The sequence below is a fragment of the Ovis canadensis genome, chromosome 5 (assembly GCF_042477335.2).
Source record: "Ovis canadensis isolate MfBH-ARS-UI-01 breed Bighorn chromosome 5, ARS-UI_OviCan_v2, whole genome shotgun sequence".
Classification (NCBI taxonomy): domain Eukaryota; kingdom Metazoa; phylum Chordata; class Mammalia; order Artiodactyla; family Bovidae; genus Ovis; species Ovis canadensis.
Genome location: NC_091249.1, coordinates 62,279,585 through 62,302,195, shown reverse-complemented (window position 1 = coordinate 62,302,195; position 22,611 = coordinate 62,279,585). Strand labels below are relative to the sequence as shown.

Below are 22,611 nucleotides of genomic sequence, written 5' to 3'. Positions count from 1 at the left end.
CCATGTTCATTTAACAAATATTTATAGACATCTACTCTGGCCTAGAAATTCTAAGAGGCTCTGGTAGCCCACGGTGAAGAATATTACCAATGCTTCTGCTCTCATGAAACTTCTACAGAAGAGAAGACTTCTGAGTGGAGCTGTTCTCAACTATGGCCATTTCCCTTTCAAGAGACATTTAATAATGTTAGGACAGGTTTCCTGGTTTTCACAAATGGGAAGGAGCTACTGAATTCTAGTTGGTAGAGGCCAGGAATGCTGCTTAACATCTTAAATTGCACAGGATAGCCCCCTATAACAAAGAATTATCTGGCTCCAAACATCCATAATGCTGCACCTGAGAAACAGCTCAGCAGAAAGTTAGTTTCCTTAAATGGAGGGTACGGTTGATATTAAAACCTGAATGTACATTTCACCTACTTAATGGTGATATGACCTTGTGCAAAGTAACTAAAATGTCTGGGCCTCATGGTGAAGGAGAGACAAGGACTGCCTTTCCTCATAGGATAAATTGAGAGTAAGCGTTCAGTTTCATTAATGCAACGCAATTAATAGCTTTCTTATGGACACACAACTGTACATTTTTTACTTATCATGCTCTTAATTTTGAGTTGACCTGTCAAACTCTAGAATTGCTGGGTTTTTTTACCTCATGCTTCTCTGTATGGACAGCTAGTAGGCTGATTATATCACTTTCAGTCCCCAAGCCACTCTTCAACTCCTTTACCTGCTTGTCTTCCAGGGAGGTGGAGATGACAGAGCAGTCTGACAGCAGGTCCTTGCGTATAACAGATCCCAAATCTGCAGCTGTGGACTCAAACATGGGGGAGACTACGACCTCCTCATCGGACAGCAAGCCAGCTGGTGGAGAAAGGATCCCTTGCGACATGGCAGCAGGGGCAGTTTAGGTCTAAAAAGAGACAAGAGTGGGTAGGGAGGAGAACCTTAAGGGATAAAAGGGGCTGAAGAATTCGCCCTCTTTTCTAGGTAAGAAACAATTCCCTCGCCCCAGGACAACCTAGTCTCGCTGCCTGAATTCCTACTCCCTTCTCCTTTCGACTACCAGCAAACAGGAAAGAGAAAGAGTTAATCATTTAATCCAATCTGAGGCAGCATTTCGGACCGCGAACAGGAATGAACAGATATCTAACTCCGAAAACATAAGGCCAAGTTCCAAGTAGGGAGCCTCCCTCAGCCGTGTCAGAAGCCCTAGGCTCATTCTCTATACCTCGCTTCTAGGCCCACGGTGAGGACAGAATTATTAAGAAAAACAGAAATGGCGGCAGTTCCGCTTTCTGAATGCCTAATCCGCCAGAGCAAAGGCGCCCCAACTTGACTCAAGTTCAGCCGCACACTTACCTAAAGACGCCACACTTCTACGGGACCGGCTCACTCACACCCCACAGCCGAAACTGGGCTTTCGGCAGCTTGAGAGGACAACCCCACCCACGAAGCGCACCTTTGTTTCTGATACAATGTTTTAAATTGCGCGCTGAGTTCGTTCGACCAATCAGATAGCGAACCTTGCACCTACCAATCAGTGCAAGGGGGCGGGCGAAATCCGGAAACGGTTTTCTTAGGCTTGACCTCTCTGCTCAAATGTGGGACGGGTTACCAACTGTTGGATTTTGGAGCTGGTCAACTGGAACTTCTGTTTATCAGTTTTTCTTGAACCCTAGGCATTTCTTTTCTAAGAAGCCTGAAGGAAATCCTAAGGCTTCAGCCACCATTCTCTGTTCTTTCGCACATTCCTTCTCAGGAACTCACAAGAATACCTGATTTGGGGCGCTGGTTCATCCTAGGGTGGGGAGAGGGGACTACATTTCCCAGGACGCACCGCGAATAAACGCTGGAACGCTATCTCCCAGAATTCCTTGGGCTTCAATTCGGCCAGAAATCTTCCTTCGGGGGTTGGAGACGTCGGGGCCAAGATGGCGACGGGAACGGGCAGTAAGTATCTGCCTTGCTCTTGCGTGGAAGGTGTTTGTAGAACCAAGGCCAGGCAACAGATCTGTCACACTCTTAGGGAGTAGAAGCAGTGATTCACCTGAGAGCCCAGAGCCATCAGGGACTTGGGCTCGAGCGGCGCTGTTAAGGCCAGCGGTTGGGGGTTGAGGGCCCAGAAGCGTGAAGTCTTACACTTAAGTAAGGCCGCGGAGTTTTTTTGCTTTTAGAATTTTTATTTATTGGCTGCGCTGGGTCTTCGTCGCTTTCCGTGGACTGTTCTCTAGTTGCCGCGAGGAGTGCTCCTCTCTAGTTGTGGTGTGCAAGGCCACGGAGCTTTGAGAAAAGCAGCCTAAGAAAATTCTTGTATGTTTGTCAGCTCTGCGGGGTGAGAGGGAAAAAAGGTGCCTTAGAGGCTCCGGCGTGCGGACAGAGATGCTGTGAGCCATATGGAGTGGCCGGGGTCCCAAAGAGTCATTTTCTGACGAACATTTGTGAGGCCTGTACTCACAGAGAGATGGGGCATGTTAATCGTGAGCTTTTTCTGCCATTAGGGAAAAAATACATTTCCTGTATCTCAGCCATTTCCCTCTGTTTCAGGGACTGAGAAGGTCTTGTAGGCCTAACAGCTTGAGGGGAATGGGTGTAACTGAGAGAAGTAAACAAGTTTATGCTAAGAAGGAGGCGGGGCAGTAGCGGGGGTTGGCCGCTCGGAATCCTGGGAAATAAGGCCTGGGGTCCACTTTGGAATAAAGCATTCTTTTTTTTTTGGCCAGGGCAGAGCGGGGAGGTTGGTGGTTGGCAGGATCATGGGACCCACGTCCCCTCTAGGGAAAAGGCACAGACTTAACCACTGGACCACCAGGGAAGTTCCTGGAATAAAGCATTCTTAAAACTGGGTTTTTTGGAAGAACTGCCCTAAATTAACTTGACTTTTTTTTTTTTTAAATATGGTAGAGTAACCATGGCATTTACAGAAAAATGTTTTGCCAGATAATCAAGTGCAGTTCTCAAGCAATGAATAGGCACCATCCTAGTGGTGGTGTTTACTAGAGAGGTGAAAATCAAGATTTGGTGATAGTGGCTCACTTTGTCCTTACAGGTTAGGACATTTTTGTATTAGACTTTTAATCCTCCCTTTGGGACTTAGTGCCTCAGTGGTTGTCTCTAAATCTTTCAGAACATAAGCTGCTGAGTACTGGCCCTACAGAGCCATGGTCCATCCGAGAGAAGCTGTGTTTAGCGTCTTCTGTCATGAGGAGTGGAGATCAAAATTGGTAAGGTATTTAGGATATCTGCTTCCTTGGGTATTAGAAACCGGTTTTTTGGTTTTTTTTTCCCTTCATGTAAGTACCGGTGGATTCCAGTAGTTAACGTTTAAGCAGTAGTTAACAGCCTTCTTGAGATGCAATTACATATCACAAAATTATATTCACAGAATTCCCAGTATATTCACAGGATTTAACTTAATTTATTAAAATTATTAAAACTTATTAATATTTAATTTATTAAATTCACATAATTTACATAGGACCAATGCTAGAGTCTAATTTTACATTTTAAATACACTTGAAAGAAACCTCTTACCCCTTAAGGAATCACTCTACAAATCTCTTTGCCTCTCTAATATTTCCGCCTCCCTCACCAAACACTCATCTACTTTCTGTCTCTCTATAGCTTATTCTGATCATTTCATATAGATGGAATCATATACTTTGTGGTACTCTGGGGCTTAGCATAATGCTTTCAGGGTTCATGCTGGAGTATGCATCAGTACTTTATTCTTTGTTTTGATGAAATTGTAGTTCCTTGTATGGGTTTACCACATTTTGTTCATTTGTTGATGAACATTTGAGTGGTTTTTACTTTGCTGAATATTAATGCCGCTGTGAACATTTGTGTACAAGCTTTTGTGCAGGCATGTTTTCATTTCTCTTGAAAGAGTGGAATTGCTGGATCATAGTTGAGTTCAGTCACTCAGTCGTGTCCAACTCTGCTACCCCATGGACTGCAGCACGCCAGGCTTCCCTGTCCATTACCAATTCCTGGAGTTTACTCAGACTCATGTCCATTGAGTTGGTGATACCATCCAACCATCTCATCCTCTGTTGTCCCCTTCTCCCGCCTTCAATCTTTCCCAGCATCAGGTCTTTTCAAATGAGTCAGCTCTTCAAATCAGGTGGCCAAAATATTGGAGTTTCAGTTTCAACATCAGTCCTTCCAGTGAATATTCAGGACTGATTTCCTTTAGGGTGGACTGGTTTGATTTCCTTTCAGTCCAAGGGACTCTCAATGGATCATATTATAACTCATATTTATCTTTTTGAGGAACTGCTTTCAAACTAAAAAGTGGCCTCACCGTTTTACATTCCCACCAGCAATAAATGAGGGACCCAGTTTTTCTGCATGCTTGGCAAACATTTAGTCTTTTTGATTATAGCTATACTGCTGAGTGTGAAATGGTATTGTATTGTGGTTTTAATTTGTGTTTCTTTTAAGTACCAGAAAGTAGGACTGTGTGTGTTTTCCAATCTTTTTTTCTACCAGGACATAGTCTCATTTTTAACATTTGGTCTCCCCGCCCCCGACTTTTTTTTCTCTCCGTATCTAAAGTTACCTTTTAGTTGTCTTAAGTGTTAAAATTACTTAATAAACAAATTTGCATTTGTAGGGTTTATCTCTACTACTTTAACCATTCAAATGAGTTTATGAAAGCACCATTACTGATCACATGTAACACTTCTACAATTCTATGTATTTTTCAAATAACTTTTCAAAGAGAAAACCAGAATACTCTAGGTAGCAGCTATTCTTGAGCTGGTAAACACTGACAAAACAAAGCATGGTTATTTGCCGAATCTCAGATTGAGCTTAAATATAACTCAACTATAAACTGAATTCATTTTTATACAAAATATTAATATCAAGTAAACTGGATTGGAATAGAATCCAATATGTATATTTTATTACAGTTTTCTTTAGTTTAAGAACATTTAAGTAAAAGTTTGAAATTTTAAATTGTGTTTATGTTTTGAGGAGGTTCTTAAGATATAAAGTTCAAAATTCAAAATGGTATACATCTATATCTTATCTCCCAGGATTAGCAGTTCCTTGTGTGTTTCTCTGCCATTAAATTTTATACTTGAACAAATAAATATTTTCTTTTTTTCTCTCCTTTAAAAAAAAAATCCTTTATTTATTTTTGGCTGTGCTGGGTCTTAGTTGCTGTGCACGGGCTTTCTCTAGTTGCTGCGAGTGGCGGCTACTCTTCCTTGGAGTGTGCGTTGTGGTGACTTCTTTTGTTGTAGTCTGGGCTCTGAAGGCAGGGCCTTCGTTGCCCCATGACATGTAGAATCTTTGCAGAGTGGGAATTGAACCTGTGTCCCCTGAATTGGCAGACATATTCTTAACCATTGGACCACCTTTTCTCTCTTTAAACACAAGTGGCTCTGGAGTAGGAAATGGCAACCCTCTCCAGTATTCTTGCCTGGAAAATTACATGGATGGAGGAGCCTAATGAGCTACAGTCCATGGAGTTGGACACGACTGAGCACTCATGCACCCAAGCAATGTATAGTATAATTTTTACTGCTGTGTAAAGCAAATAAAGATCTTTCTCAAACATAACTGGTTATATACTATGCACCTTTTACTTTGGCACTGCTGCCTTTTTTTTTTCCTTCAACTTAGTATTATACCTTATAGATCATTGTATATCTTCATATGAATATCTAGGTCTTTTTAAAACAGCTGCATGATACTGTTTTATGGATATACCATAAGTTATTTAACTAGAACTTTGTTGATGGACATGTGCTAATAGAAATATAGTGTTGTATAGTTATTTGTGGATTTGTATCTTAGACAGACTGAAGGTGGAATTATTGATTCAAAGAACATATAAGTTAAAAAAATTTGTTAAGCATTTCAATTGCCCTACTCAGATTTGTTTCAGTTTATACTCCCACTGGTGATATGTCATACCTATTTTTCTGTGCCTTGGCTCATAGAATGTGTTGTTATGTATTTTTGATCATTGACAGTATAAGATCAAACTTTGAAATAGTTCTTGTATCTTTCACTTGCATCTGTCCTATGATGAGTGAAATTAAATATCTTCTGTTAAAAAGACACCTGTATTTGCTTTTCTGTAAATTGTCTATTCCCATTTTTCTGACTATTAGTCTTTCTCTTTAATTTTACTGGTAGGGTGGGGAGGGTGAAGGTAGCTCCTTATATATTAGGGAGATTAGCCATTTATCTACATCTTGGGGTACATTTTTTAAAAACTAGTGTGCTGTTTGGCTTTATTTGATGTAGTGTTTTTACGTTAAGGGTCTAAAATATAGTTTATTTATTAAAAGTTTTCTCTTAGAGCTCCTGGATTTTGTGACTTAATTAGAAAGTTCTTCCCTAGTCCAAGGTTATAAAATACTTTCCCTTTTTTTTCCCTAGTACTTCTGTGTACATTTAAAAAAATATTTAAATCTTGATTTGGAGGCTTTTCTTGATTTAAAGAAACTTTGTTATAAATCAGACTATATTTTTTGCTGATAGTTGTCTACATAACAATGTTAAAGTGAATTTTTTAATAAACAAACTCTGTGAAAGCATTATCCCAACACAGAATTTAAAAAGTCGTATAAGTGCATCATAGCAGAAAATTGTCTTTTTTTTCCAGAAAATACTGTTATAAATATGTTCTGTATCACCACATATATTTCATAGTTACTTTTATGGGTGTAATATTTTCTTGAGGGGAAGTACCATAAGTTAAATGTGCTGTTACAGGCATTTAGGAAAAACCTAACTGTTCATCAGTCTGATCAGCACACTTGTGGTTATCGCAGGGAGGATGTCCGTGCCTTCTTCCTGGTGCTTCTTTTGTTGAAATTATTTTCATATATTACATTCTTAAGAACTGTATTAGTAGATCAAAAGATAACTTTTGGGAGTCTGGAATATTGCTTCTCAAAAGACAGATATTTTCTAAAAGAACCAAAGAAAAAATTTCCTAAATGAACAGAAATGATACCTTAGTGTAGGTCCTCATACCTTCACTTCACTCAGGAAATACATCATGTAGGGAAACCGTTTATCAATGATACTTTCCCTCCAAAATGACTTTTCAGTAGCTGTGTCCTTTGCCATAGTCATGTATTGCAGAATGTTTCCCAGTAGCAGTTTTTTCTCCAGATTTTGTACTCTAAACCTTGAACTGTGGATGTATACCTTCTCTCTCTCTCTCTCTTTTTTTTTTTATTTAGTGTGTGATGCTTTTCTCATTTTGTAGGGTATCAGTTAGCAGAGCAATCAAGCCCTTTGCAGAACCTGGCCGCCCTCCAGACTGGTTCTCTCAAAAAGTAAGTTCCCAAGTACATGTTCTTTTAGAGCATTTTTTGGGATGTAAAGTGGGTTCCCTTTCAGGTCCTGCCCACCCCCCCTGCCCTTCCACCCCTGTGTTTTTTTTTTTTTTTTTTTGTCTTTAAGTATCTTGCTCATTTGGGCTTCCCTGGTTGCTCTGTGGTAAAGAATCTGCCTGCCAATGTAGGAGATACGGGTTGGGCCCCTGGTTGGGAAGATCCCCTGGAGAAGGAAATGGCAACCCTCTCCAGTATTCTTGCCTGGGAAATCCCATGGACAGAGGAGCCTGGATGGGCTACAGTTCATCAGAGTTTGACAAAAGAGTTTGACACAACCTGGTAACTAAATGACAACAACATCTTGCTTATTTATTTATTCTTATATTTGTTTCTTTTTTAAATTTTATTGAAGTATAGTTGATTTGCAATGTGTTAATTTCTCCTCTCCACACCCTCCCCCTGATAACCACAAGTCTGTTCTCTGTATCTGGAAATCTGTTTCTGTTTCATACATATGTTCATTTGTATTGTAGTTTAGATTCTACATATAAATGATATCATATGGTATTTGTCTTTCTCTTTCTGACTTACTTTGCTTAGTATGATCTCTGATTCTATCCTTGTTGCTGCCAATGGCATTATTTCATTCTTTTTTATGATTAATAATTCCATTATGTGCATACATACACACTTCACTTTCTTTATCCATGCATCTGTCGATGGACATTTAGGTGGTTTTCATGTCTTGACTGTTGTAAATAGTGCCGCTATGAACATAGAGGTGCATATATATTTTCAAATTATTGTTTTGTCCAGATATATGCCCCAGAGTGGGATTACTGGATCATATGATAATTCTATTTTTTATATTTTGTGGAACCTCTATACTGTTTTCTATATTTACATTTCCAACAATAGTGTTAAAGGGTTCTCATTTCTCCATCCCCTCTCTAACATTTATTATTTGTAAACTTTTTAGTGATGGTCTTTCTGACCGCTGTGACCAGGTCCTGCCCTTTTAAATCACAAGGCTTTTGTACCATGAAGAGTAGTTGAGAGTACTTTTCCTTTTTCTCAGTATTTGCCAATCCATCCATGTATGCTCACACTATTACAAACTATTCTTTTCAGTGTAGCATAGGAGTGAAAAACCCAGTCTTGTACATTAGACAGATCTGAGTTTAATATGATTTTACTTAAAACTTTGAACCATGATCCTTAGTTTTCTGATTTGTAGAATAGAGATAAAAGTTGATTCAAGCTTGTTTAAAAGATTTTGTTGAAATAATACCTAGAAAACATTTAGTTCAGTGCCATGTATATGGTAACTACTCAGTAGATATTAAATATTGGCTCTTAGCTTGTCTCTCCCCAATACACAAATTCCATGCCAGAATTTGTATTACATATTATACAAATACATATTTGTATTCTGTATTATGGTGTTGATTGTTTTGAACTGATTTGATTGCAAAGTAATTTGTCCTAAGCTACTCATACCTTAAATATAGCTCTCCTGTCTAAACCTTAGTGTATTATGTTGAAATTTTAAAAAGTCGTCCGTTTTTAGGCTTGGTCATCATGTTTTCACTTTTTCCACAGCACTGTGCTTCCCAGTACTCAGAGCTTCTAGAGACCACGGAGACCCCAAAGTGAGTACAGAGCCAGGCATTAGAACCAAATCTCTTTAGTGGAGAATATTTACTGTAGAAGTCTGCTTTTTTTTAAAACAAAGAAATTATTTATATTATGGTATGAAAAAATTGTAAAAATATAATAGTAATAAATAGTAATAAATCTTTGGTTATGTGGTGAAGATGCCTCAAAGAAAGCAAGTGGGAGTAGAAATAACGTTCTTCTTATTCAAGTCTGTATGTGTTTTTTAAAATTTTCCATAGACGGAAACGGGGTGAAAAGGGAGAAGTGGTAGAAACTGTTGAAGATGTCATTGTTCGGAAACTGACTGCTGAGCGAGTTGAGGAACTAAAGAAAGTGATAAAAGAAACCCAGGAAAAATATAGGTACATACCAGAGAGAATGCAAAATGGTTGGGAGAGACAAATGGGGCTACTTTACTCTAGTCAGAAATTTTTAAATAGATTGAAAAACCTAGTCTACCCACCTCTCATCCTACAGACGACTGAAAAGAGATGCAGAACTAATTCAAGCTGGGCACATGGACAGCAGATTGGATGAACTTTGCAATGACATTGCGATGTGGGTTATATTATTTTTCCATCTATACTCCTTCTTCTCTTTTTGCCCTCTTTACTCCTTATGTAATCTGGTTTATTTCCTACATCTGCTACCCCTTTAGACTTGAGAGATTTTTGGAAAGGGACAGCTGCAGAGTGGCCTGGAAGCTGGGAGGGGGTGGTGAGTCTTAGAAGGTAATGTGATAGAACATTTCACGTGAGAACATAACTTAGTTCTAACTTAAAAGTGGCTCTAGTTTGCTGAGGTAAAGAACTGGTAGTTAGGTAGTATACTCAAACTTCCCTATTTTGCTGATAAAGTTTGTGTGTGTGTGTGTTTTTTTTTTCCTTTAGGCTTTTCCTCTAAAAAGAGCTAGCCTGGCAAAAAAAAATTTCCTTGTGAGGGCACTATGAACTGTGGAGGAGCTAGAGTCGGCTAGGATCTAACCCTTAATTTTCTCTTTAGGAAAAAGAAACTGGAGGAAGAGGAGGCTGAAGTGAAGAGGAAGGCTACAGATGCAGCATATCAGGGTAAGGTGAACCTAATGACTAGCAGTTGACTGTGCAGTACTGCATGTTGATGGCAGGCGGAAAATATTTGTTAACACAGAATCCACTAATTCCAATTTACTTGCACACTTTCCTTTGTCATCTTCTCTTTCATCAGAATAAAAGTGTCCCTTTGTGTCCAGGAAGAAGCTCTTAGAAAGTGAGCTCTATTCAGAACTCACTTGACCTTGTGTTCTTTTAAGTACAAAAGCCTGATGATAACCTACTGAACATAAACAAGGTTTTAGAAGTCAGATTCTGTAAAAAGACTGAGAATAGCTCAGTCACTGGATAAGGGGGGGAACTTAAGCATTTATAACTCTAGGATTACATGCTCTGAACCAATAAGGTCTTTCCTTGTTTAAAGCAGAATCTCAAGTTGTTGTAGAGGATACTGAAGGATGTTTAAACTACTTTCCTACTCTAGGAACTTTTAGGGTATATGAATTTGCTCATAGGAAAAATTAGGCTAAAAACTTGCAAAGAAAGCTTTCTAATCTAGATTCTTAACACTGCTTTAGTAATACAATATCTCTATTTGTCTTTTGTTGTATAATAGCAGAGTCTAGTTTTATTTTTTTAATCTTGAAGACAGAAATCCTTTTTTATGTTCTAGCCCGTCAAGCAGTAAAAACACCCCCTCGGAGGTTACCTACTGTGATGGTCCGCTCTCCTATAGATTCTGCCTCCCCTGGAGGTGATTATCCACTTGCGGACTTGACTGCAACCACTATGGAAGAGGCCGCCTCTGGGGTGAGTGTATTTCCATCCACAGGAATTGATCAGCAAGGGGCAATAAGCCAGCTGAGAGCTGAGTAATGAGGAAACCACTTTTGGCTTAAAGACTGTTTCCTCTCTTGGTCTGAATGCTGAAGACTCATCATGTTCTGTGCTTTAGGATAAGAATGGACCTAAAAACATTGAGCCTTTTGAACCGTTCTTAGAAATAGGTAAAAGACTAAGTTAAGGAATTACTTGTAAGTGTACTGGTCTTATGAAATTCTTGCTGAAATATAGGATGACTTCTTTGTAAATACAATATTGGTAGTGGGTAAGGAGTTTATAAAAGGCAAGTTGGGTGGAAAGATTGGGTCATTTTGGGTTTGAGTGGGTGGAAGAGAAAAATTGGGGAGGGAGAAAGGTGTGATTAAGAGCAAGAGGGGTTGAGGATTTCTGGGCAGTTCCGCTCAGGACTAATACAGTAATAGTTAGATACACTAACCCATCCAGATTAGTAGGGAACCTTCCTGAGTTTGAGAAGTCAGATAAAGGTTCTCTGTTGTCTCTTAGGTAACCCCTGGGACTTTGCCGAGTACCCCAGTCACCTCGTTTCCTGGAATTCCTGACACCCTTCCTCCAGGCTCTGCACCCTTAGAAGCCCCCATGACCCCAGTAACAGATGATTCACCCCAGAAAAAGATGCTTGGACAGAAAGCAACTCCACCCCCTTCCCCTCTGCTGTCAGAGCTCTTGAAGAAGGGCAGCCTCCTGCCTACTAGCCCCAGACTGGTATGGAGACTTCTGTGGGTGTTTGAGAGCTGTGGTGATTTAGTAATTTGGAAGGGAGTGCCTGGGACCTAAAATATAACCTAAAATATACATGGAAAAAAAGTTCAAAAGAGGAAGAGATCTCCTAGTTAAATGTTAATTTAAAAACAAAACAAGTAGTTGATAGTATCCTTGGGTCCTGAGGTATCTGAAACCATAATTATTTTGGTTCTCTTCTCCAGAGGACTCTTGTTCATAACATTTGAAAATTAGAGTTTCCCCGGGTCTACAATTATTTTCTTTGGATATTAACTTTTAGTTTCATGAAGTTTGGCCAACTGCTGGAGCTTTTTTTGGGAAGTGGTAATAAAGGAAAGCTTGAGTGTAGCCTTCGCCTTTGTTCTTCCCTGGTAGGTCAATGAGAGTGAAATGGCTGTGGCTTCTGGCCACCTGAACAGTACAGGTGTCCTCTTGGAGGTAGGCGGGGTCCTTCCCATGATACATGGTGGGGAGATGCAGCAAACACCCAGCACTGTTGCAGCCTCCCCTGCTGCCTCAGGTAAGTCACTACTTTTCCGTTATCTACTTTGTTTTAGAAATGTTGAATATGGCATTGATTGCCCTTGGTTTCTAGCCTTTGTTATTAAGCAACTGTGAATCCTAGATTTAAAGCCCAGCCTTGGAGCTGCATTACCTCTTAAGCCACATGGAGCTCAAAATTATAAATCCATTTCATCTTCAAATTACTGAATATCTTAGATGAACATGGTATAGATTGTATTAAGAATAGTGAAGTTAATGGTCAAGGTGCAAAATCACAGAAGGGTGCTAGGGATACCTGAGACTAGTATAGGGAGACAAGATTTGGAGCTAAAACGCTAGACTTAACAAGTTTCAGGCCTGCCATGCCCTGGGTTTGTGGCCTTGGATAGGTAACTTTAACTCTCGAGTCTCAATTTTCTGTTTTATTAGTTGCAATATACATACTTCTCAAGGATGTAGTAAGAATTAAATGAGGTAGAAAATGTAAAGCAAAAAAGAGTTTTATAAAATGCCAAACGTTAGATTTTGGTGTTTGAGTGATGTTACATTTGAGTGGTTTATAGCATGCTTAACTTTAGCAGAAGTGACAGATTAACTCATACTGTTTTTGTTTGTTTGTTTGTTTGTTTTTAAATTGCCTCTCATCTTTCATATGAGTTGTGTATTCTAGTGCTTTGAGTCATTCCTAACTTGGCAGAAGATCTTAAGTGAGATTTGGAAAAGTAAGGATATAGATAATGAGCTTATTTAACAGAAGAGTTGCTTTCATCCTTTGAGACTAAAAATTTCCTTGTTTGAGTCTTAAAGTGGCTGTTATTTGCTTCTTGTTCATGTGCTTTCTTTTTACCTCGTTTGTGTGCCTCTTTGTCTGTTAGGTACTCCCACTCTTTCCCGGCTTTTAGAAGCTGGTCCTACACAGTTCACCACACCTCTTGCTTCCTTCACTACTGTTGCCAGTGAACCTCCAGTTAAACTTGTGGCACCCTCTGTAGAATCTGTATCCCAGGCTACCATTGTCATGATGCCTGCGTTGCCAGCACCATCCTCTGCTCCGGCTGTCTCCACTCCTGAGAGTGTAGCTCCAGGTGCGTCCTTGACCCACGCCCTGAGCAGCAACTAGATCCAAAGTTTCATTTTGAGCTTCATTTAGAGAAAGGTGACCAAGAGCATTAGCTTCTGTTCTCTATAGACATGTACTATCTTTATCCTTACAAAAACAAGGATATGAGAAGAAGTGGGTGGGCATTTATTCATTGGTGAAAAGGACTAAGTGTACACATATAAGTGGGCTTGAGAATGTGTTCTCACCTTTCTAGTTAAAACTGAGGAGAAGAAAATAAAGGCAGATGTAAGATAACCTACTGAGCTTAGGTTTATGGGTACTTGACATCTGAGCTTTGCCGTGATCTCCAGTTGGGCAGTTGATAACAAGCTTCTGAGATGGTTTTCTTTTCCTATTATTCAGTGAGTCAGCCTGACACCTGTGTTCCCATGGAGGCTGTAGGGGATCCACATACTGTGACTGTTTCCATGGATAGCAGTGAAATCTCCATGATTATCAATTCTATCAAAGAAGAGTGTTTCCGGTCAGGGGTAGCAGAAGCCCCTGGAGGATCAAAGGCTCCCAGCATTGATGGGAAGGAAGATTTAGATCTGGCTGAGAAGATGGATATTGCGGTGTCTTACACAGGTGAAGAGCTGGATTTTGAGACTGTTGGGGACATCATTGCCATCATTGAGGACAAGGTAACTATTTACCAAAGCCCCGAGGAATGTCTCATGGGTCCTGCATAGACTTCTCTCCTCAGCTTCTCCTTGCAGTAAGGATTACATAAACAGCTCTCCTTCCTCCCATCTCCACCTCTGTAGTACCAAAGCCCTTTGATGCTGACATACTAGTCATCTGCCCAACCTACTGGTTTGCACCAGACAGGTACCTGTACATTGGTTGCTTCTACCTGGAGGAGATGGAGAGAGAAGCTCAGATTCAGGCCATCTCATTGGGTGCTAATGAATTGAGGGACTTGGGCTTCTTTTTATGACTTCAGCAGTGTGTATTATGGGACAGGTAGATGACCATCCTGAAGTGCTGGATGTGGCCGCAGTGGAAGCAGCACTGTCATTCTGTGAAGAGAATGATGATCCCCAGTCACTGCCTGGCCCCTGGGAGCACTCTATCCAGCAGGAACGGGATAAGCCAGTACCTCTCCCTGCACCAGAGTTGGCAGTCAAGCAAGAGAGGCTAGACTTTGAAGACACAGAAAGCAAAGGAATCCATGAACTGGTGGACATCAGGGAGCCCAGTGTTGAGATCAAAATGGAACCTGCAGAACCAGAGCAAGGCATTTCAGGGGCTGAAATGGTATCTGGAGTTGTTCCAGCCACAAATATGGAGCCACCAGAACTCAGGAGTCAGGACTTAGACGAGGAACCCCGAAGTATAGCAACTGGAGAAATTACTGAAGCAGATGTTTCCAGTAGGAAAGGTGATGAGACTCCACTTACAGCAGTGAAGACAGAGGTATTTAAGATCAGGGGCTTGGCAGGGGGTTGGGAGAGGGTAGAGGGTTATACCTTATGTAAGAAGGGACAGTTTGGGCCTTTGGTTTTCCTGTTGTATTCCTGAGTTCTGACATGTTGGTGTCCAAAGCCCATAGGTATGATCAGTGCTATATATATTTACTTAATCCTGTTCGTATTAAGGTGACCATTAGAATCATATTTCATGGGTAAGACTTAGAATTTCTTGTATAGTTTCATTATCATTGAAGAATAAAGTAGAAGCTATAGCAATTTACCAGGACTTAAGGTACTTATCTTTTTTGGTCTTCAGGCATCCCCTGAAAGCATGTTGTCTCCATCACATGTTGTCTCAAATACCATTGAAGATCCTTTAGAGGCAGAGACTCAGCACAAGTTTGAAATGTCAGGTAAATAAATAATAAAGCCAGGACATATATACTCTATAACTAACTTTAAATCATTTGCTTTGGCTTCTGAGGGATTGTGGGTTGTGGGCAAGTAGAGGAGATAGAGTAGGTCAGCATGGAAAGGAGAGCTGCAGGGGATTATTGTCCATAGGAACGGGAGGGCTAAGGTGGAAAAATCTTCAGGTAGTCTTTCTCTCCTCTGCAGACTCATTGAAAGAAGAATCAGGGACTATTTTTGGAAGCCAGATAAAGGTATTTCAGACTTTTCTTTATTCCTCTTGCTGTGTGACTAGATTTCCCTATAGCACTACCTTTTTAATGAATTTGAGTAAACTCACATCTTTATTCTCTGAGATGAGACTGGTTAAGGAGTTGCATGGGGAAAAGCTGCAGTGGACAGTTAGGCATAGTGGGAATACTGTGGCAACATGTGCTTCCTATCTGGAAGAGTTTATAACTATCACACAGACCCTTCTTTGTGTATAATGCACAGAGAAGCTTTGATACATTCAGAAGATTTGGAGTGAGTAGGGATACCAGAGCCAGGGAAAGCATACAGGAAATCAGATTATTAGTTATATTATACAGAGAAAGTCATCCAAAGTTTTCTCTTTAGAATTACTAAAGCAGTAGTAACAAACAGACTTAAAGTAATGTGATGTGAGCTTGCTCCATCAGATGAGACACAAAATAAAAACTATTTTTGATAATTTGTACCCAGGGTCAGAGTTCCTCTCAAGAGCAAGGGGAAAGAAGGAACGCCTCTTAGCTTAGTCTTAAGTAAGTAGCTTTTTTTTTCTTCCTTTTAAAAAGATCCTGGGTCTTATTTGTCCAGGTTCTAAATTACTTGATCAGTCAGTATCTGTAAGTAGATGCTAGTATAAGTGATAGAGGGCTCAGTCAGGAAATAGTGTGAGGCCATTTTCTAGAACTGATCTGACCCAAAAGACAGATCACGTTTAATGATGCTTTGCTGGATAGTTTTGCTCTCCTTTCAATTTGTTGACTGGAACACACTATGTCTAAGGATGCCCCAGGTGAGGATGAGGAGGAAGATGGAGTCAGTGAAGCGGCAAGCCTAGAGGAGCCTAAGGAAGAAGATCAAGGAGAAGGCTATTTGTCAGAAATGGATAACGAACCCCCTGTGAGTGAGAGTGACGATGGCTTTAGCATTCACAATGCTACACTGCAGTCCCACACACTGGCAGACTCCATTCCCAGCAGCCCTGCTTCTTCACAGTTGTGAGTATTAGCAATTCTTTCTTTGGGGTCAAGGCAGTGAAGGTGAGAAGTAGGAGAGGATCTTTTCTTTAGTCTTACTTTTTCATCTTCACTTTCTTGGCCTGAACAAACATTTGATAAATAGTTAGAACTTTTTTTCTGGACTTATACCAAGTGGGACTCTCCTATTTTATTTCAGCTCTGTCTGTAGTGAGGATCAGGAAGCTATTCAGGCACAGAAAATCTGGAAGAAAGCCATCATGCTTGTATGGAGAGCTGCAGCTAATCATAGGTGAGTGGGCTTTACCAGTTAATAGGAACATTTCCTCCTGCTCTTTTGGTAACTAGAAAAGTCTAAATAGGCTTATATATGATTGATAGCATTGGCTCTTAAAACCTTCAGCCCTTTAGATCAAGTTCCATTACTTGAGCTTCTTGGAGGAAAAGTCAGTAATTGGCACCAAATTCTTTTTGGACAGGTATGCCAATGTCTTCCTCCAGCCTGTTACAGATGACATAGCACCTGGCTACCACAGCATTGTACAGAGGTAAGCCATGACTCATTCAGCCTGCTGTCTTGGCCTGAACTTTTCCAGTCTTAGTGGACTTTTCTATAGACAGAAAAGTCTTATTTGATGTAAGGATGACAGAATACTAAACTAATTATTTCATTGACTGGATCATTGAGTCTAAAAAGAATTAACCCCCTTTATTACCTTTCTCAATACTTATTTGACTGACTTTTTGTTTTTATGTTAAGTACTTGTTTGGGTTTTAAGTACTTGTTTTCAGTTCAGTTCAGTCGCTCAGTCGTGTCCGACTCTTTGCGACCCCATGAATCGCAGCACTCCAGGCCTCCCTGTCCATCACCAAATCCCGGAGTTCACTCAGACTCGTGTCCATCGAGTGAGTGATGCCATCCAGCCATCTCATCCTCTGTCGTCCCCTTCATCTCCTGCCCCCAATCCCTCCCAGCATCAAAGTCTTTTCCAATGAGTCAACTCTTTGCATGAGGTGGCCAAGGTACTGGAGTTTCACCTTTAGCATCATTCCTTCCAGAGAAATCCCAGGGTTGATCTCCTTCAGAATGGACTGGTTGGATCTCCTTGCAGTCCAAGGGACTCTCAAGAGTCTTCTCCAACACCACAGTTCAAAAGCATCAATTCTTTGGTGCTCAGGCTTCTTCACAGTCCAACTCTCACATCCATACATGACCACAGGAAAAACCATAGCCTTGACTAGACGGACCTTAGTCAGCAAAGTAATGTCTCTGCTTTTGAATATGCTATCTAGGTTGGTCATAACTTTTCTTCCGAGGAGTAAGCGTCTTTTAATTTCATGGCTGCGATCACCAGGGCTTTATATTTGAGTCCTGGCAGCTGGGACTGAAAGTATATATTAGGAAGTGTATGTGATAATAACATATTCAAAGATCCTATTGAGTCCTCTTTCCCTCTCTGCTCCCATTTTCCCCTGCTCTGTTTTTTAGGCCTATGGATTTGTCAACTATTAAGAAAAACATTGAAAATGGACTGATCCGCAGCACAGCTGAATTTCAGCGTGACATTATGCTGATGTTCCAGAATGCTGTGATGTATAATAGCTCAGACCACGATGTTTATCATATGGCAGTAGAAATGCAACGAGATGTTTTGGAGCAGATCCAGGTACTTTGAGTATCCTGAGTATTTTAAATTATTCAAGAGAAGGACACAGTTACAATTTTCTTCTTGCTGTATTTATGTTGGTTTTCTCATGTTGGTTTGCTAAATAAGTTGTGAGGAAATAGTCTACCTTTCTTGGGCATATATCAATAAAATTTTTATAAAATGGTGAATGTATATTTTTAAGTGACATAAAGTATGTACATGGTAGACAGCCCTTTTCATTGCAGGGAACCTACGTTTATTCTGTAGTTGCATTACCAGGTACCCTTTGGGTATTGAGCTTAAAAGGATGTTGTGTGTCTCTACAGAAAGATAGTGATTAGTGCCTAGTGATTACTTAAGTTGCTTCAGTTCATCTAGTTTTATTCTCATTTTCTTTCTTAGAGCATATAGATTTGTTTTTAAGGATTTTTAAAAATTGAAGTATATAGTTAATTTATAGTGTTGTGTTAGTCTCAAGTGGACAGCAGATTGATTCAGTGTTATATATATATATATAAAATTAGTTTGGTGCAAAAGTAATTGCAGTTTTGCATTATTGAACTTTGCCATTTGATATTGGAATACATTCTTAAATTTGTTAAATAAATGTGGTTATGTTATACATCATTTCAATGCACGTTTCTTGCTTTTTGTTTTTTTTGCTAATGACATTACTTGCCGTGTGTTTTATATTTATTTTAGACTATGGAAATGATGTTAGACAAAAAGCAAATTCAAGCGATTTTCTTATTTGAGTTCAAAATAGGTCGTAAGGCAGCAGAGACAATTTACAACCTCAACAACGCATTTGCCCCAAGAATTGCTAATAAACAGTGCAGTGGTGGTTCAAGAAGTTTTGCAAAGGAGATGAGAGCCTTGAAGATGAGGAGCTTAGTGGCTGGCCAATGAAAGTTGACAATGACCAATTGAGAGCCATCATCGAAGCTGATTCTCTTACAACTACTCGAGAAGTTGCCAAAGAACTCAGTGTCAACCGTTCTATGGTTGTAAAGAATTTGAAGCAAATTGGAAAGGTGAAAAAGCTTGATAAGTGGGTGCCTCCTGAGCTGACCACAAATCAAAAAAATCATTTTGAAGTGTTGTCTTCTCTTACTCCACACAACAACAGCAGACCATTTCTTGATTGGATTGTGGCATGTGATGAAAAGTGGATTTTATACAGCAGCAGGCGACAACCAGCTCAGTGGCTGGACTAAGAAGAAGCTCCAAAGCACCTCTCAAAGCTGAACTCGCAACAAAAACAGGTCATGGTCACTGCTTGGTGGTCTGCTACCTGTCTGATCCACCACAGCTTTCTGAATCCCTGTGAAACCATTACATCTGAGAAGTACGCTCAGCAGATCGATGAGATGCACCATAAATTGTAACTCCTGCAACTGGCATTGGTCAATAGAAAGGGCCCAGTTCTTATCCATGACAACACCCAACCGCAGATCACACAACCACCACTTCAAAAGTTGAATGAATTGGGCTATGAAGTTTTGCCTCATTTGCCATATTCTTCTGACCTCTCGCCAACTTATTACCACTTCTTCAAGCATCTCAACAACTTTTTGTAGGGAAAATGCTTCTACAACCAGTAGGAGGCAGAAAATGCTCTCCGAGAGTTTGTTGAATCCCAAAGCATGAGTTTTTATGCTACAGAAATAAACTTTATTTCTCATTGGCAAAAATATGTTGATTGTAATGGTTCCTATTTTGATCAATAAAGATGTATTTGAGCCTGGTTATAATGATTTAAAATTCATGGTCTGAAACCACAATTACATTTGCACCAACCTAATATATATGTTCTTTTTCAAATTCTTTTCTATTATAGGTTATTGTAAGATAACTAAGTATGGTTCCGTGTTTTATACAGTTAGAGCATAGAGATTTTGATGCTGTATTGTAGCAACAACAAAAACTTAGAGCCATTTGGCATTTTCTGATTGTTTATCATACCCAAGAAGAATTAAAACCTAATGTGCTAAACTTCTAATTAGTAGATGTATTTGAATGGTGTTTGCAGAATGGTACCATAGTCCTATTTACAAAGCCTAAGGTGTCTTCGTTCTTCCCTGATGGATCGGGTCTCTAGGGCCAACTCTGTTTCTTCTCCCTACAGCAATTCCTGGCCACACAGTTGATTATGCAAACCTCTGAGTCTGGGATCAGTGCTAAAAGTCTTCGAGGCAGAGATTCTACCCGCAAACAGGATGCTTCAGAGAAGGTGAGGAGACCAAGGAAGAGCATGTGTGCTGGTGTTCCAGTGATAGAAGTCTGAAGCATCCAGGGAACCTTATGTTACTACTTGGTACTGCCAGGCTTCTACATTCCAGTGGTATACAGACATCAAGATCTTAAAATGGTAGTTGTTTGCTCCCATCAAACATTGAAGAAACCTGCTGTGACTGAAAGACACAGTCACATAGGAGAAATTGTGGGCTGAGTGAATGAGTTATTATCTCCTCTGGAAGAGTGCTCACAAGTTGGGAGAAATGACTTAGCTTGTAGCATTTGGGGACCATCAGTTCCTATTCCAGAGGCATAATGGCCAGATTGCTTTTGGATCTCTTTCCTCTTATTCTTGAGTTTTAAAATTTTGTCTTTGTGTGTGTGGTGCTTGTGTCTCTGTCCTGAGGTTTGGGTTGCTTGCAGCTGAGAGTTTCTGTGGAACCTGATCAGTGTTTGTTTGTCCTCTAACAGGACAGTGTCCCCATGGGCTCTCCTGCCTTCCTTCTCTCTCTCTTTGTAAGTATTGAATGCTGCAAGGGGTGGTGTTGCCACAAAGATTCTCAGCTCTTGCTGGGGGTGGGTGGCAGAGGGAAATCCAACGTGCAGACTGTGGCAATGTCTCAAACTTTTGTTTATTCAAGTCATCAAATAAGAAACTGCCTCTTCTGCATTCCTGTCTTTCTGCATGTGTGTGTGTGTGTGGGCTGGGTAGGGACTGTTTCAAGACTTCACTAAGCTGAAATGAGGTATTCTTGGTAAGGATCTAGGATGCACGTGCTCCTCATTTCTTGACTTCACCTTTTGATAGTCCTTTTTTTTTTAATAAATAGAAGATTGCTCAGAGCAGCAGCTGCTAACTGGCATTTAAAAAGATACTCTGCGCATGGGTTTTTTTTTTTTTCTTTTCCTCTAATAATAAGTTGCAAGAGTGATGCCTGATACATAAACATCCAGTAAAATTTAAGATAAAGATCTCAATAACAATGACCCCTACCTTTAGTAGTGGCTGGTGGAATTAGAGATAAGCTTAATAAAGCTAACCTAAAGGCTTCTTTCTTTTCCTCTCTGATTTGAACAAACCTTTGACTGTGTTCATTACGAGGCACTGATTCACGATATAATGAAGGGATATCAGCCTAGAAAACCATATGATTTTAAAACTCACTGAATTTTTTCATGGAGCTTTGTTTTCCTCATCTGTGTGATGGAGATAATATTATGAGGTACCTGTCCAGCCTACCTCACAGGGATGTTGTGAGGATAAAATGAAATAATAGGTGTGAAACTGGCTTGAAAAAAAAAATTAAAATGTTCTACAAATGCAAGGGTGTTATTTTTATACTTAATGTTGTCTCAGAGGCAGCTTGTGTTCATGAGCTCTAAGAAGTCCTTGCATATTAGAAATGTAAAAATGGCCTGGCGCAGCTGAAGTGTTCACTAGCTCATCTTACCTACAGGCCTCAGCCTGTACAACAGACAGAACACTGTAGTCTCCATTCTTTCTTACTGGCCTGCAACAGTGACTGTGTCCCGAACCAATTGACTGGCTGTTGCAAGGCTGGTTAATAGAATCTTTTATCTATTGAAGACAGCAAAGTATTGCACAAGAGGAAGGAGCTGGGCTGCAGGGAGAGAGCAGCAGATGGAAAGAAGCTTTCTGATTGTCCTGATCTCATGGAAAACAACTCAGGAGGTGCTAGGGAACTAGTGCCAGGGTCAGTCTGCAGGAAAGGCCTTTCTTATAGGGATCAACAGCTGGACAGGTATGTTAGCCAAGAATCTCACTATCCACTGCCCTTTCTGGCTCTCACACCCATCTTTTACTCTTGTTCCTTTGCACATCATTTGGGGCCTGGGTGGGATGACTCAGTCATTCTGTGGGACCCCAGGGCAGGAGCAAGGTACTCTGTCCTTTATTTCTTCTCACACACTACTCAAAAGTGCTTTTTAGCCCGCTCTGTGGAAGGACAGATAAATGCCCCTCATTCCCTGGATTTTTCTGTTGATTCTCCTCCCTCTTTCCTCCTAAAACCAAATCCCCAGCATTCTTGTTGCACCTCTCTTACATCATAGGTAACTCATTCACACTCCCTTTCTTTATCTGCCTGTCATCTAGGATGGGGGAACCAGGGGGCGCCGCTGTGCCATTGAAGCAGATATGAAGATGAAAAAGTGAAGCCTCAGAGTATCTGCATTGAGCTGAACCTGAAACAGAAGTAAAGATAACGCTTGGGCTTGTGGCCCAGTTTCAGAAGTTGAAGTTACAGAAGAGGAGGTGCCTGGGCCACATGACATACTGGGAAAATCTCTCTCAGAGAGTTGGAGTAGCACAATTGCCTGTTTTAGGGCAAAAATCATGGTCTGTGTTAATATCCTGATGTGTTGCTAGCAGATTGTAGCTAGTTTGTACTGTCTTGTGAAGTGTACAGACTTTAAAAACAAAAACCTGTGAAATGTGTATGTACACAATAAACTCTGAAAGATAAGAAAA

General features: G+C 40.3%; 3 protein-coding genes across 23 annotated transcripts in view; 2 read left to right on the top strand and 1 right to left on the bottom strand.

Annotated features, from left to right (window-relative positions):
• The window catches only part of KIF20A (kinesin family member 20A), an 8,757-nt gene extending 6,903 nt beyond the window's left edge, over window positions 1–1,854 (bottom strand). Inside the window, exons 1-2 of one of the 2 annotated variants that reach the window (XM_069589822.1) lie at window positions 1,360–1,491; window positions 728–910 (exon numbers count right to left, since the gene is read on the bottom strand). In XM_069589822.1, coding sequence (XP_069445923.1) covers window positions 728–889 — 162 coding nt within the window. In that variant the 5' untranslated portion in view covers window positions 890–910; window positions 1,360–1,491. Of the gene's footprint in view, window positions 1–727 lie in introns of both variants that reach the window. The other variant, XM_069589823.1, reaches the window with a different exon arrangement.
• The window catches only part of CDC23 (cell division cycle 23), a 29,522-nt gene extending 27,662 nt beyond the window's left edge, over window positions 1–1,860 (top strand). Inside the window, exon 18 of the transcript XR_011446601.1 lies at window positions 743–1,860. The gene's annotated coding sequence lies outside the window, so the exon portion shown is untranslated. The remainder of the gene's footprint in view (window positions 1–742) is intronic.
• Window positions 1,540–22,611, top strand: LOC138440380 (bromodomain-containing protein 8). 20 transcript variants are annotated; one of them, XM_069589801.1, is made up of 22 exons: window positions 1,560–1,950; window positions 3,125–3,221; window positions 7,238–7,307; window positions 8,910–8,959; window positions 9,206–9,328; window positions 9,444–9,524; window positions 9,969–10,033; window positions 10,668–10,804; window positions 11,342–11,560; window positions 11,954–12,098; window positions 12,958–13,167; window positions 13,548–13,828; window positions 14,151–14,603; window positions 14,916–15,012; window positions 15,218–15,264; window positions 16,040–16,254; window positions 16,433–16,525; window positions 16,713–16,781; window positions 17,723–17,900; window positions 20,011–20,115; window positions 20,592–20,636; window positions 22,237–22,611. In XM_069589801.1, the coding sequence occupies exons 1-22, from the start codon at window positions 1,932–1,934 to the stop codon at window positions 22,294–22,296; spliced, it is 2,859 nt and encodes a 952-aa protein (XP_069445902.1). In that variant the 5' UTR covers window positions 1,560–1,931; the 3' UTR covers window positions 22,297–22,611. The 20 variants fall into 20 exon arrangements, with proteins under 20 accessions (XP_069445905.1, XP_069445913.1, XP_069445903.1 ...); XM_069589804.1 differs by lacking the exon at window positions 12,958–13,167 and having other exon boundaries at window positions 1,540–1,950; XM_069589812.1 differs by lacking the exon at window positions 14,151–14,603 and having other exon boundaries at window positions 1,540–1,950.